The sequence below is a fragment of the Amphibalanus amphitrite genome, unplaced genomic scaffold (genome assembly GCF_019059575.1).
Source record: "Amphibalanus amphitrite isolate SeventyFive unplaced genomic scaffold, NRLGWU_Aamphi_draft 001363F_arrow, whole genome shotgun sequence".
Lineage (NCBI taxonomy): Eukaryota > Metazoa > Arthropoda > Thecostraca > Balanomorpha > Balanidae > Amphibalanus > Amphibalanus amphitrite.
The window spans coordinates 35,743-52,006 of record NW_024882856.1 but is presented as its reverse complement, the minus strand read 5'-3'; the positions used below and the strand labels follow the sequence as shown (position 1 = coordinate 52,006).

At 46.1% G+C, this 16,264-nt stretch overlaps 1 protein-coding gene across 2 annotated transcripts; it reads right to left on the bottom strand.

The window, feature by feature from the left end:
- Window positions 1-544: 544 nt before the first annotated feature.
- LOC122372477 (RNA polymerase II subunit A C-terminal domain phosphatase SSU72-like) lies at window positions 545-16,141 on the bottom strand. Of its 2 annotated transcripts, none has more exons than XM_043349693.1 (7): window positions 16,097-16,141; window positions 15,836-16,006; window positions 5,465-5,627; window positions 2,138-2,264; window positions 1,653-1,809; window positions 1,301-1,419; window positions 545-1,043 (listed from the first exon to the last, which is right to left on the bottom strand). In XM_043349693.1, the coding sequence occupies exons 3-7, from the start codon at window positions 5,533-5,535 to the stop codon at window positions 942-944; spliced, it is 576 nt and encodes a 191-aa protein (XP_043205628.1). In that variant the 5' UTR covers window positions 5,536-5,627; window positions 15,836-16,006; window positions 16,097-16,141; the 3' UTR covers window positions 545-941. The 2 variants fall into 2 exon arrangements, with proteins under 2 accessions (XP_043205628.1, XP_043205629.1); XM_043349694.1 differs by having other exon boundaries at window positions 16,102-16,141.
- Between the last annotated feature and the right edge of the window lie 123 nt (window positions 16,142-16,264).

Genomic DNA, 16,264 nt, shown 5'->3' with positions numbered 1-16,264 from the left:
TATTTCGTCGCGGTAGAGTCCTAGATATTATTTCCTGTATGTTTCTTAATATCGTTCGTTATTTGCTTAAAAAAGGCCGAAATATGCATAAATAAAATACAGGAACATTAACTACACGTTAAATACTGAAAAACTGGCAGTTCTAATTACTTAAAAGTTCAGCAAAGCTTACAAATTTTCTTTAAAACAGAAGCCCTTGATGAAATCAAGCTATCCAAGAAAACCATCCAAGAAAACGTCTCGCGCAAAGTTTCTTGGATGGCTGGATTGCATTGCAAGACTGCATCAACCATACAGGAAATATCGCGACGCAAATGATCTTTAAATGCAAGGCCATAAATAAGCCAACTAACAATCGTGATGCCTATTTGGCTCGGCTCCTGTGTATTACTAACTATGCTGCTAGGTAGGTATGATACCTACATATCGGACCAGTCATGAGATGTCAATGGAGACCCCAGTGCGGTAACGGACCGTGTCTCTGCCAGTCCTCGGTCGGTCGGATGGAGTGACTGCTCAGTGCTCACTGCTCAGTAACGGCCGGTCAGAGTTGCGACGATATATTCCTGTCACCCTACACAGCTAGCTAACCCCACACCGTCAGTAGCGTCATCGTCACATCTCACCTCTCTCGAATACGCAGCGAGTGTAAAACACGATCGCAATCCGCCGGAGCCGCTAAACGAACACGGCTGCCATCTATCGGCCGAAACCGGAGGCTCAGCTTCGGCGGACCACCGCAGTCATGACCACTGTATACCCGACCTCAGGTATACAGAGGTATATGCTGCAGCATTATGGGAAAATATTCATTGGTCTCTGGGTTTTACGTTTCGAACGTAGCCAGAGCTCGGTTCAACGTGCGGTACATTTATCAACAGATCAGTACAGTTGCCGCCGTGACGCGATTTCCGCACCAGTCTGCGGCACGGGGGAGCGACCTAATAGAACTGGACACAGTGCAACACTTGCCGCTTGGCCTTGGACTCGAATTCCTGGAGCAGCTCGTCAATGTCGTCCTCGAGGTCCTGTGAATCCTCCAGCTGGAACAGGGAGAGGGACAGGGAGGGAGGGTCAGCGGGGAGGGTCAGAGAAAGGGCCATTGGGAGGGACAGAGCAGGCGGGGCACAGAGCGCGTGGCGTGCGACCCGAGATCGGGAGAAAAACAGAGTGACTGAGATGATACCCACCAACTGACAAAAACTGCGGCATGGCCTGAGCACAGCGGTGGCAGGTTTGAACTACGGTATCATCTGCTTGGAGACGCCACAAGTTTCAACTGTCGTTACGCGGCAGTTACCTGTGTGCAGAGGTCGCAGATGAGAAAGGCGCCGATCGTGGCCTCCTCGTGGTTGTCCTGGATGTCGATATTGATGACGTGTACGGGCGTGTTGTCCACCGGCTCCCGGCTCTCGAACACTGCGCGCAAAGACAGAAACGGGCTGTTACGGACCCAGTCCAGGGGACTGACTGAAACATGGCATTAATTTCTGACCAGAAAGGTGACGGCAGACAGAGACCCCAAAACCTGTAAACCGATTTGCTTTGACCCACAAAATAATAGCATCCTTTCAACTGCTCAACAGAAGCCAAAACCTGACTGTCCCGCTTCCTCCGCCCACCCTCTATCCACAGCGTTCTCCATGACTCACTCTCTAGAATCTGGTCATAGACGCGCTCCTCACAGCTGATGACCACGTCGAACTTGTCGGAGCACTCCTGCAGCCGCTGGGGGCCGGGCTTGATGCGTCTGTTACGGTCCAGCATATGCAGCAGACCGTTCTGCGTGTACAGCGACCGGTCCTTCTCCTGGGAGGGGCATGGAGGGGGTCAGGTCGCAGCTGAGACAGCGTGTCGGCAGGGCTGCGGTAAAATAATGTCTGTAAATAGCGAAAAATCTTCGGAGATGTGATACATTGGTAATATTCAAGTACAAGCCGAATGTTGGCATACAATTTGCTGATTAGTATTTGATGTGTGTTAACCAGCGCAACCTTCAAACCTGAGCCTTTTTACAAAAGCCCTATATTACGTAACACTTCCAAACTAATTCGTACGTCTGTTGAGCGTAAATCAAAATTGTCGTGCAGCTACTACAGCTTCCCGTGAAAGTGTCGAGTCACGGCCGCCGACTGACCTGTAGGTCGCGATAAATGTGCTCGTAGGTGGTGCCGAAGTCGTAGATATTCGGCTTGTTGGGTGCCGAGCCGGGCAGCTTCACCTTGTCACCGGTGCCGAACGACTGTACCGTGAAACTCTTCTTACTGTCGGCGAGAGGCGGCGATAGGGTAACGAGACGAAGGGGGAAAGCGGCGAGAATGACCTTCCAGCTCCACCATCAGAAAGCTAGGCATTGTTATCGAGGCGAGAACGTGTTGTTCACACAATCTCTTAGCTGCATCGTTAACCAGCCTTGGGTTCTGACGGAGTGGCGGTGTTTTTGCACCCCGTTTCAACTATTATCCCGGCTGTTGGCGCCCCTGATTTGAATTAACCGGAGCAGTTGTGAAAACATTAGCCTACCATCTCACAAAAAAACATCACATACTTCTGCAGTGCTTGTTAGAGCTCAGAACCCTTCGCACTACCCGAAACCCCTCGTCACTCGGCGCTCCCTTTACTGCTGGCGCCCTAAGGCAGCGCCTTCATGACTGCTGCCGCATTTCCCTTCGATGCATACCGTCAAATGTCCATACTGCATCTCCCTGATCTTGCGATGACAACATGTCGACCTATATGCGGCCATTGGACCGCATGACTTTCTCCTAAATAGACACCTTCAACTTTAAGCGTCATATCCTACCCGTCAGCTATCCCCCCGGCCTCCATTCGGCGTTGTTTTTAAACCGTGCAGTGTCGGAGGAGGGGCGTTTTGACAGCCTCCCCCCGCCCCCACCAGATTTCTATCAATGGGTCAAAAACGGTGTGTAGCTCCCTCTTGGAAAATTTTGTGGTCTTTCTCGCTAATCAGAAAACTTCAGCTCCAACTCATTCGATGTCAGATCACCAGGTCACGGCAAGTGACCAGCTCTCAGGGAGAGGTAAACGCTCGCCCTAACTAACGCGACTTGTCGTTTGCAGTTTGAACCTTTCATGACAGAGATTGATAAGACAGAATAGTTTAGATGTATGAAAAACTGTTGATAGGTAAATGCTAAAGGGATGAAAACACGTCTGTCCAGCTCTACACCGCGAACTATGTAGCATGAACTGCTCCGGTCAGAGTATGACCTTGACCTTCAGTCAGATCTTTGAAGTTGATCTTCAAGGTCAAGTTTCAGTTCATTCAGTGTCTGGAAACGATGCTGGAAAAAAAAAAATCCACGAAAACGTCTATTTTGATCGGTTATTGCGCTGTTGAGGATATAATGTTGACGTTTCGTGAAATATGAGGACATGACAGCGAAGTGCTTTATATTATTTATATATTATTTATCGAATACCTTCTCCCGCGATATTAGAACCCTCCTGACTCTACTTATGAACCAATTCGTTCATGAATGTCAAACCAGGAAAATTTGATCTTAAATGACCTTTGGTGAACTGACATCTATTTTTAAGTGACGGCCCCTGAACACTGCTTACCGCGGCGCTTGTAGCTTCGTGGTGGGCCGGGAGCCGAGCTAGACGGGAAGGTCGTTCACACCCCCCCCCCCCCCCGATCAGATGTCATTTACCACACCGTCATGGCGTAGGTGAACAGTCATTCTCCTCCTAGGTCACTATGACGTGCTGTTCTGTGTCGCTGGATACTCCGATTAATCGTCGCTCTATTTAACTCGCGCCGTGCTGGTGGCCTTCCTGGACCACGTAGCGACACGCGGTAAGCGGCAATCGAAAGAGCGTCAAAATTAATGGCGGAAGTTCTTCGGTCATTTTAAAGGTCAGGTCAAGAGTCAGGTCACCAGAGGTCATCAAAGGTCAAATTTTGTCTATTTCAACAATTTTCGAAACACCCCACGGCTAACTCGGGAGCCAATAGCTACAGCGCCGCAGAAAAGCGCATTCGATAGCGTTTTCGCCAACATGTCCTTAGGTTTGACCTCAGGTCAACGGTTTAGCCTCAAGAGGGCAAAAACTCTAAAAATAGCCGTTTTCACGAAAAATGTTTTTCGGTAATAACTTTTGACTCAATAGAGCCACGACATTACTTTTTCCAACATTGTGTTCCTCTTGTTAAGACGCGTCGAATGAACTATAAGTTGACCTTGAAATATCATTTTGAAAAGTTGACCTTAGGTCAAGGTCATGACCTGACCGGAAAGTGTCATGTTGCGTAGCAGTCGATCCGTATCGTCGAGCTGAACACATCTGACGTGTTTTCACCGCTGTAGCACGTCTCTATCCAAAGTCATAGTCAAAAACTGCTGGAGACTTTCATGACCTGAGATGACCTCGGGGGCACACAGAGGGGTCATAGGTACAATTTTCCGATTCAGTATGTCATGTTTACATGTGAACCGATGTTTGAGACGGTTTAGAACGACATTTGTCCAAAAGAGACGGATGTTAATTTTCTCCCATTGACTTATAATGGACAGGTCGCATAATTGACCTGACATTAAGTCGCATTTATAAAAATCAGAGATATACATTTTGTACATACTGTTACTCTTATCAATCACTGAAAGTTTCAAAGTGATCGTTCATTCGGTGTAGCTAGTGAGCCTTTGAACTTTTTCTGAGGTAAGGTCACTTGACGTGACCTGGTGACCTGACCTTGAACGACCCGGGTCCGAAATTTTCACATGTGCGGAAAGGATGTATAAACAGGTGTACCAAAAACGGCACGCCGCCGTTTTTTAGATATTCGCGGAAAACTTAAAGGGGGCGTAAAACCGCCCCCACCCCGGCGTGGCGCGGGTCAATGCTACCGCCATCGGTCCGGTAAACCGCAAAGGCATTGGTTTCAAGTGCTTGAAGAAGGAAAGGTCCGATGGCTAATTGGCGAACAATTTAGGGAGTCCGACACAAAAAATGTGACCTCCAATAAAGTATTAACAATTAAGTGGTTCTGATGCTCACCCATATAAAATCACGTATTCTAAAATAACTGCGGCGCGTCTGCCGCACAGAAACCATCAAATGGCTACTTTGAGTACATTTATTTTCTGTGCATGAACAAACAGCACGCATGTAGCCCAAAATACTTTTACTGGAGGGTAGCTTTTATTCATTCGCTTTTTATGGCTAACTTACGAATAGTCGTCTAAGCTCGGTCGAGTATGTCCTGATGATCCGGGACCCGTGCTTTCTTCGGATAAGGAGAAGGAAGAGCGTGTTGAGAACATCGGGAAGGCGGTGGGTCGGAGAGTTTATTGCTGTAACACTCGCAATGGCGCCATACCGTGTCACGCGTGTTCATCTAAACTTTCGCCGCTCAACTATCGGTGAGTGATGAACTAGCAAATCATACAATCTAAAAATACATCACAGCCAAACAATTATCTAGAACGATGCCAACCTGAGGAATGCGTGCGCCTCCATACTCCGATTCATGTTACTTGAGCACACCACAGCGAACCGTAGCGGCATGGCTGCGCGGACGACGGCGGGTCGCTAGGGAGCTAAAACTGGCCACTCTACTCCGCTGAGTGTTCGGAGCTCAGGCGCTGCGCCGGGCACACCTGGGGGCAGGGAGGCAATAGTCAGACGTTGCCGGCCGTCATTGCAGGCTGGTGAGTCGTGGATAATACTCAGAGGCCCCACTGGGTACTCTGAGAAAACTGGTCAGCAGTCTGGAGGGCCTGAAAGAGGCTTGGGGAATGTCAAACATCGTACAGACCGCCCGGACCTGTGAAAAAGGACAGATGTCAAATTGAGTGACATATTTCGGTGAATAGCGAGGGGCGAGGTATTGCTGAGGATGCTGAGAGAGTAGGTATGTGGAAGTTGTGCGTAGTTACGCAAATTAATTTCAAAATGCACGCAGCACAGTTGGCGCTTTCGAAATCGCTAATGCTTATCTGCCGACTCATGATAAACATATCGGTAGTTTTAATTAAATTCGATCGGACCCCGGAGCAAAATTGCCCCAGTTGGTTTTTTTTAGCCGCTCCTTTTAAAATCCAGCTACCATAGACCGACAAGCACCACAGAGTATGTTAATTAACTGCAGCGCAACTTTGTGGATCAGTGCGCAAACGACCACGTCTCTTTTCGTCGAACACCAAAAATACATCTCGATCGGTGCCGTCCAACACCTTATCACACAAACCTAGACATCACATTACACACGTCCGTAGGCCGCAAATGCGGCTCGTCTCCCTAAGTAAACGGGGTTCTATGGCTCTCCAACATCGATTGTCTGAACATTGCACACTGTTGAACGGTGCTGTAAATTAATATGCCTGTGTGGGCTGAACTCAGGTCACACAATACTTGAGCAGTCCCAGCGCCAGTTTCAGGTCAGCGCATTCAGTCTTGACATCAACGCTTGACATCAAGTTACAAGGACTGTTCAGTCTTCAGGTTAGCACAACGGCCACCAGTGCCTCAGATCAAGTAAGCAGTCATGTGAGCTTCAAAAAAATAGGCGCATCAAGGCCAAGACTACCTACATCATCTCAAGTCCAACCATATGTCGGGACACATTAGAGACCACATCCGAGTCATAGTACAGGCCGCTCGATAACCATTTCCCAGTTCATAGCGCTGCATTTGCAGCTAAGCCGCTCTGAAAAATCACTGATTGTAGCTATAGCACAGGAGAGACGCCTTCTGCCTTTCCGGAGCCGTTGACGGCAGAATCAATGGCATCCAGCCGGGCGCACTGCAGGAACCGAGTCACAGCCAAGGGAAGCTTCCAGCTGGCATCCCTATTTCAGCACACCATCGATAAAGTATAGTGAATGGTCTACATAAGACAGAAAAGGCATTCAAACGAGGTGTAGCAGAGGAGCGTCGGTGAGGCTCTAGTGATGAATGGAGCCAAGCAGCTAGTCCGACAGTGAGCCTTAAAATCCATCGCAACTCTCGGCAGATCCCTGCCGATATGGTCTGTACGTCTAGAAAAGGAAGAAAACCATAGAACGAACCCTCCAGAAACACACTATTATTATACCTTTTATCTATGCTCCTCCAACGCGTGATGCAACGCACAGCGAATCTCCCAGCAGCACACGAAGCGAGGAATATGCGAAACAGCGCTGTTCCTAGCGCCACCTACATCTACCCCTGGCGGCCGAAACGCAAACCAACTAGGTGGCGCTACAATCGACGCCATCCTGGCAACGACCATTCCGGCGAGACACATCATGAGGTTTCTCTCCGCAAATCTGAGAAAATCATGTCAATAGAATTACTAAATGCCTATAGCAAGTGGTCTACCTCATAAACCCTTTCATATTTACCTTAACAACGCTACAAGTTATATGACATACTGATCATCGGCACCGATAAATGCCAAGGTCAATGTTAGCATGATTATCGAGGCTAAGAACGAAAGCTAATTATAAAAATGCTACCAATATCCCCTCCATATTGGTATTATCCTCACAGATACACAACATGTAGGACCTTGCTCCTTATTCAAGTAGCGCAGTTACTCGCTCTTGTCCGACCTTTTCTCGGCGCCAGCCGTGAGCGCGAGCTCGGGCACGACACCCAATTTTGTTCACGATGGAACGGACCCACACTACCGAAAGACCGTACATTTTTTGGGCACAATATCCGACGCTCTCACGGTTTATCATTTAACCGACCAGCCATGTGGCGCCGTTCGATACCATGCCATCCTGTAGCCAAAAGCGGCCTGATCAAACAATTTTCTACACGAATTTCGTTCCGGTCCCGTCGAAATGGAAATTTTTGACCCGTTACACCCTACACAATTCATAATTTTACCAAATTTCCTTCAGCACATAAAAACAACTCGAGAAATCTATAAGGTCCCCATCATTCTATGACGAGCCATCAGCAAACGCTGACCCTCACACTATATAACACCCTCCTCTAACATTTTCGGCCGGATTATGCCCTTCTGTCTCGACCATATCTCACTAACCATCGCGCCCCCTCTTACCGGTTGTCTCACCCGTGTACAGGGTGAGCCCTCAGGGCACGTGACTGGACGACGCGACTCAGCTGGACGGTGATGACGTCACGCGGTCGTCGTTCGTCCGACCGAGCGGGGCGATCAGAGGTCGTATGGCTTCGCCTACACTCCAGCAGCGGGGAAGGAGAGCCCTGAAACGCCGCTGTAAGATACACTGGCCGCACAGTGCCGAGACGGCCACTGAATTTTGTTAGAACACAGGCCCCAGTCAGTGAGCAATACCAGCAGTACTTAGGGGGTATCAATGAAGCCCTCCTAGGCACGCGGAATTTCACAAAGCACGATTCCAAACACTATTTCCTTACGCTGCCAGTATCATCGATACAGGACAAAAGCGTGTCATACCACGACGCAAGACCACACGTTACTGAGTCCAGAAGCTATTCACTGAAATTCGAAACGGTAAGCCCTACCACAGACCTGTAATTAAAATGAAACTAAAAATACCTAGAACACGATCTACTCCAACAATCGAGTGGTCGGATCGCAAAGTGCGCAGAGCCACGATCACCATCCCCGATGTTCGATTGAAACATAGGAATCGTCCCTCTGGAGCACACAGCTTTTACGTGACGGAGCGCTTTGGGAAATGCTGCGACAACTAAACGTGGACGTTTTTGAAGACGGTAGAGGGAACTAAGCAAGAGTACGAACAACGGAGCTCACTATTTCCAGTATCAAACCATGCCAGCCGACGAAAGGAAGAAGTGCAGAAGTTGTCACCAGTTCCGTCTCAAAGAACGAACGAGAAGACCATCGAAAGATTCGTCACCAAACAAAACGATAGATTTCGGCTAGGCCTTTCAATGGCCAAAGGTCCGCTCACCATACCAGGTGGGTTAACCACACAGTAAACCACACAGCGGAGATAAAGTAAAGGCACTGTTCAGTATCCAGCTCTTCCTTGGCGGAGACAACGAGAAGCAAGGCCTTTCAAAGCTCAGGACGGAGACGTGAGAATACGTAGGCAAGGCACCACACTTCCAGCATTGCAAGCACCGAAGCCGTTCAGCGGATAACTTTCGTTATTCCAGCGTAAATTCAAGGAAGCGAGCCAGAAGCTACCGGGGTCTTGGGCGCCTTCAGAAACATTGCCGTTACGTCATTGCGTCCATGCCCATGAGTTAACCCTCTAATGCCCACACATAGTTCCACGGTTCCTAAAATTAGCACCTCGTGACATATGATTCATTTTGGGTCCCTTGTTCGAAATCTGAAGTCAAAAATTTTTTCGCAGTTCAAATTTCGGAAATAATTTGTGTATCAAATATGATACATTGGGCATTCCACTTGGTTATTTTTAGTGGTATCAGACCACACAGAAGGAAGTGAAGACATAGATGAGGAGATATATGTTTTGAAAAATTTCAGAGATAAAAGCGGCAGTTAAAATGTGTAAAATGCAAACAAGAAATCCTTTACTGTGCGCCACTTATCAGAACATTTTCTTAATATTTCATTGGCATCCTACTTGTATCAAAATGCCCTTTCAGTCGGTACTAAGGGAACAACGCTAATCATAGGCATCTTTTTACGAATGCCTTCTATTCCTTTAATTTCCACGATACAGCGCGTTGCACTTGTGCATTTTTTTCATAATTCAGACATGTGGGCCATGCTTCTCAAACGTGCATTATACATACTTGATACAAAAATGAAGACATTACAGTTGGCTCGCGGTAAGTGGTCGAAGTGAAGCAGTTCTGATGCAAAATGCTGGACAGCCTGCCGACGGACCGGGATCAATGCCAAAGACGATGTTGGTTTATCTTCATGATAGCCGGACAATCTCGGGTGACTGAAACTCTCAGCCTGTGAATCGTCAGTTAGTACTTTGACTGGTCGTGCGGTCCTGATGTCATCGGCGTCAGTATAACAGCCGCGCACTGACCAGTGCAGTAACCGTTGTACGTGTCAGACAACAAAGGTACAGGTAACTGTGTACCGATCGGCAGGAACTTGCACAATGTTCATTGACCTCATATGGAGGTGAGCGTACGCAATGCCGCACTTTAACTTGTATTCTTATGGTCAGTGTCCATGTTTTAGTATAAATCCTATTTGTTCAGTGGCAATCAGCTACCATACTTGGCGGCATATGTCAATATATGACAACAAATGACATACCTGGCAGTAAAAATGTTTGCCAGGTGTCAGGCACCTGCTGGATCCTGGCAGCAGTGCATGGTTGCCTACTTCTTGGATACGTAAATCAAAGGAACCACGTCCTTCGGTCTTCATGACGTCTGTCTTCATGGCGAGTCCGTTTAGCTAGCTTCCTCTGACGATGACGGTGTAGTTTTCCACTCCACATTCAATATCTTACTACTGGGATGAACGGAGGGGATTTGAATCGCAAACAAATTGTGAGTCGTTCTCCAATATGAATGAAAAATGCTGGCTGGCTGCTTATGCAAGTCTTCGGCCATGCCCAGCTAAGACATAGACCCACAAGACATAAGCCCATCCACAAACCCTGTTGGAATATCGAAATTGTGCAAGAGACCGCTGAATCCTCCTTTCCCAAACATAGTCAAGTCTCAATTTTTTGTTTCACGAGTATAAATGCTTGCACGGATGATCGTCCCTTGAAATCAACAAGCTTGTCATCGATGGCATGTCATTCCTAACGTGGTTTTAGAAGATATGGTCTGCTAGTGTCCTGCAGATCAAAAAGTTCACTGTTATCATCGTCAAACAGTTGGAAAACCAGATTCCTATGAGCGTTAGAAAAGTCGAGATGTATGCGGCACGTAAGGCCACTCATGGACAGCTAGATGTTAGGTGATTGACAAGGATGAGAGGCGGCATAAGCGTACGAATATTGTTATGAAATATCGAGTCTGGAGCGAAATAGAGTTATCTGACGCCAGAGGTGCGAACTTCACAAATTTATGCATCTTGTACCATCGTCATTTTCAATGACTCACAGGCCATTGCAATGCTTATCACCTGAGAAAACTATGGTATTGGCACACCGTATGTTGCAGCGGCGAAAATTTCATAGAAAATATTGGAGTGCTATGCCCACTGTATCATATCTAGTATCCCCCAAATTCGGGGTCCATATCTTTGACCCTGAAATAGCTGCGATGTTTTGCAACGTACTGTGATAAATGCTGGACATTTGTCTCACAGTATACCAAGTTTCTTTCCAAATAACTATTTTTTGTTTTTTAAATGCTAAAATTTACACTTGCATCTCAAATAGCTTTTCAACAAAGGACAAACTGACCCTCTTCAAAATCACCTGGTGGGAAACTGAGAAATCATTACTTAAAAATTTTGCCACCAGGTGGTTGCCAAGACGTACCACTTCTGATACAGCAGGGTTTTCAACAATTTTCGCCTTCAGGATTAGCACGCGAATTTTCTGCAAATTGACTTACAGATATGATACCGGGGGCACTAGAGGGTTAATTTACGTTCCATAAAGGTGCACGTTGGTTCAAACTCAGCAATCAGCATGTAATCGACCATGTTGTTTCTCAACTTACAAAAGATGACATGGATGGATTTTTGGCGATGTCCACTGATCACCGAGCTTGGAATACCACGGCAACGCTGATTCTTACCCCCATGGTTCAGTGGAGCAAGATTAAGCCAAGGCCTGACCGGTGACCCTCGCCGGCAGGAGGGGCCCTCCCTTGGGAGAGGTAGGTGCTACCCCGCAGTTTTTTTCACGATTGCTCAGAACCCAATAGCGACCGAGCGTTGAAAGTTCGCACAGCTGGCCTTCGATTCAAGCTGGATTTTAACACATTAACCGCATTTTTAGGTCAGGTCAGGTCAATGACCTATGGAGTCATAAGTGAACCTCTGCACGGTCCTCAGATGTCGCAAATTCGCACCGTTATCAGTGTCATTTACCATGTGATTTTCCACAGCGCAATGAAAATTACAGCAACCCAATCGGAAAAAAATATGGAAAATGCTACTTTGGCAACAAAAATGATCGAAGATTAGCTAAAAATTGAACCGTGATTTCATACCTTCCTTGGAAAATCCAATGCTTTTACAATTCGCAATGTTGACATTAGCGATGTTATATGACGCCACTACGGTCATCGGAGTTTTCGTCAATATTTCCCTATCAAATTGAGCTAGTGAGTCGACTTCGAGCAAGACACAAGTGGACTCGTGAAGATTACCCAAATAGAAATAGATATGCGACATGATCTCTTTCAACCAGCTTCGTTACAAGAGGCCGAAGCCGTGACCTGTCATGTTTCGTGAAACATGAAACATGTCACGTGAGCCGTGACATGTTTGGCCCTGACCTGAAGTCAACGCCCCAAGTTGACCGGTCCTACATAAAGAATAATAATTCGACGCGCCTGATCATGGCAAGCATGATGGTGCCAAAAAAACGCGGCCCTGCGACCAGTTTTGGCGAAGTTATTCACCAAAAAAATGAGCCTCTACCTTCAAACTTGGGTTACTTAACCTGAACCCAGAGCCACCGTTTGAACAAAGAGCTTGAAATTGAGTAGCAGTCGCTGCGTCTCGTACTAACGACGCACACGCAGTGGCGGCGGAACACCTTCAATTAAGGGGGGGGGGGGGGCACTGCCAGTGCCGACTTTTGGTCCCATTCTTTCCATGCAACGCCCATAGGGCTAATATTAAAATGCCAAAATCAATGTGGGAGGCACAGTGCTCCGGTGTCCCCCTCCCCCCGTTCCGCCGCCTTTGCGCACACGTAAATTTCTCCGCGAAGCTCTAGCTCAATTAGGGTCAAGACGGTGAAGGGGTTCCATCACCTCTCAGCCAAGGCGCAGGTATGTAGAAAACTGGTATGGGCCCGGCGATGGTTAACCCGGCAGCCGCTGGGCGTGGTTGCGGATAACGTCAGCCGCTGGGTGGGGAGGGGGCAACTTATTGCCCCCCCCCCCTCCCAGCGGCTCGTGGGTTGGCCCTCGCGCTTATAAGGGTGTCCGATGGATCCCCCTCGTTTTTTGCGAATAACTCGCGCAAAAAGCGGCCGACCGCAACGCAACTTTCAGAATTCAACTTAACGATTTGACCTCGATTGACCTTCCTGTGACGTCACAGGTCAAATACCAAGGTCATCGATATCTTATCTTGTGCATCTCGATGAACTCTTTCGAATGCTGTTTGAATTTTTCCGATACGGCGATTGGTTCCGGAGATACGACGGGGGCCCTTTACCCCTCCCCCCCTCCAAAACAGGACATGGAACCTGCGAGACCTCAACGGGGCGCGGGCTAACCTTCGCCCGGGTGCGGGGGGGGGGGACGTTTTTGGCCACACCTGCCAGTTTTTTCCGCGACGCAACACTTTGTATAGCTTATGATACATCAAGTCCGCATCGTGTATAAATTTTTGACCTCAGGTCACATAAGGTCAGGTCACCAGGTCAAGTTAAGTGACCATGCCTCTAAAAAATGTGATTTAGTCATTCCTAGAGTTTATATCCCAGAAGTTTAAACTCAGCCTATTGCATGAAGGAATCAGTACCAACAAGTTTTATATCTCGGAATTTTGATATCGGTGGCCTAAGGTCAGGTGAATTTCGTGACCTATCCATCAACAGGATACAATTTAAATGCTCTTCTTTTGGCCATAAAAACCCCTCAAACATCGAGATTCGAGACACATGTGAACATGACACACTAAGCCGAAAAATTGCAACGAACTTTTATGCCCCTGAAGTCATCTTAGGCCATTAAACGTCTGTAACAGTTTTTTTTTTGCAATAACTTTAGACAGAAACATGCTAAAGCGCTGAAAACACCATGCATGTGTTTAGCTCAACAATACGCATCGAATGACATGCAACATGACGTTTTCCGTGACGTTGACGTGAGGTCAAAATTTAAAGTTGTCCTATTCAGGTCAACTTACAGTTCACTCGATGCGTCTCGGCGAGATAAACGCGATGCCGGTAAAATTAGCGTAATACAAGCTTGGAGTCAAAAGTTATTATACAAAAAGATTTTCCGCAAAAATATCAACTTTTCAGTTTTTGCACTCTGGAGGCAAAACCGTTGAAATTAGGTCAAAGCTGAGAACAATGCTCAGAAAGACCTTTGAAAGACCCATCGAATGCGCTTTTCCGCAACGCTGTTGCTCTATTAGGTTCTCGAGTTATGCGCCTATTTGTGAAAAGTTGTCAAAATCGGGAACAAATCGCGAAAATTTTATCTTTGGTGACCTTCAGTAATCTCAGCGATGACCTGATCAAAAATGACCTGTCTGATTTTAAAAGATCTTATAGCGAACTAGCTATTGCTTTTTGCCGCGTTTTTCTAACTTGCTAACTTTCCGAGATAACTAACGTGTGGCCAAAAAGGTCCCCTCCCACCATGGTGAAGTTGGCTGAGAGCCTCATCCAGGTGCGGGTTAATAGTCCACTAGTGGTTTTAATTTCGCTCGATTTGTTTTAGAACAAAAGCTACAGCGAAAAAACTTTTGAAAATTTCTAACGAGATGCTTACATTATACCCTCCTCCAGAAAACTCAAAACTGATCTAGCCACCAACTTTGTAGAGAAGTGAGATTTCCTATGGGTCCACCTACCCTGCAAATTTAGCGTTTCTAATATGTAGATGCCATAGGCTCCAATCGCCGTACTAACCCTCAGCCGCCGTTCACGTAATGAAAAAGGCGCTGGCCTGGCAAGGACTAACGGATAATTGACCTATTCAAAATGTACGATCATGTGCAAAGCGAGGGACAATTTGAACTGTTTGCCTCGCTGTCATTTCAAACACATGAACGCAACTAACCCACAGGGGCAATATCGACCGGTCTTCAGCATCACACTCTAAAAAAAAAAACATTTTAGACCTTTTAAAACCCTGATTCAAGGCTAATGATGGAAACCTAATTGATGTTTTTATTCAAACTTAGCAGTGGTAGGTGGGTGGTGACTTGCATTTCTGCAATAACTGTATTCTATTTGTTCGAGAAAAAATATATCAAGAATAGTAAAAAAATATTTTGTATGGAATACTAAATATCAGATGAGTACTGAGGCATCAATGTGTTTTACTGTTAGCACACACAGGAACAGGATGAGGTAAGAGGACATTCAATATTTAATGCATTGCAAGTTTATATCATCTCCATATGCTTCTGACCATCTAGGTACATCTGCTTTTGACATTTATTTTTATGCAGACTAGGTATTGAAAAAGCAGCTTTCATAAAATGTCAATGTCAATGAAAAGCTTGTAGGTATGTGAGGTAAGAGGTCGTCATAAAACAAATTATGAAAATAAAAATGTTACAAACTAAAATAACTTGAATATTTTAAAACTTATGAGCTATTTATTATTGTAGGACTACTATGAAGAGTCGAAACAAATAAAAAAGTTACAGCAATTAAACACTTTGTTATAACTATGATAATTTACCATAGCAATGGGTAACACTGAAAATGAATAACATGTCTACATGGGCAATGGAACAGAAAAGTGGCTATAGCAGAAAAATAAAAGGAAAATTATGTTATATGTGAATGCATCTAGTGCTTGACTGATCTTTGTGAGATTGCTAGTTGCAGGAACCAAGTTCTGACCCAACAGACCTGAAATGCAACACAACAAGGTCAGTTCATAATATCACATAGGTACCTACACAAAGTAGATTGCCACAAAGCCATTGTGAGCAATAGGGTTTTCCTGCCACAAACCTTACCAGATTACCTTAAAAATACTAAAATACTATGGAATGTAACTAATATGAGGTAGCCTTTGTATCATGGAAACAAAATGCATTGATTTGATGTTAAAAATTGATTTGTCAAACTACCTAAGCAGTGAAGGGTAATTGGTTTCAAGCTTCTATAAGAAGCAGTCTCAGTTGGTCTTGATCTCGGTTTCGATTTGACAGCGGTCGTCGCAGCTTGAGCGGGCGGGCAACGCGTCTCAAGATCAGCACTCAGCAGCGAATGAAGAAGGTTGATACACCGATGCCGTAGATCTGTAAAAATGACAAATTGTAAGAGCAATGGCGCAACCGATGGCGATAAATTCATACACCATTTACGTGAAATCTCACACAGAAACGAACCATACTCAGCAAGACCACAAAGAGAAAGGATGGAGGAAAAAGGGGCGAAACGTAAGGCAAACGTTCAATCGGTATTTTGTCACGTCTCGTCTCTGATGACATCATAGACTAAAATCATTTTTAAGAATTTTATTTTTTATTTTTGAGAATATAGGTTAACAAATTAGT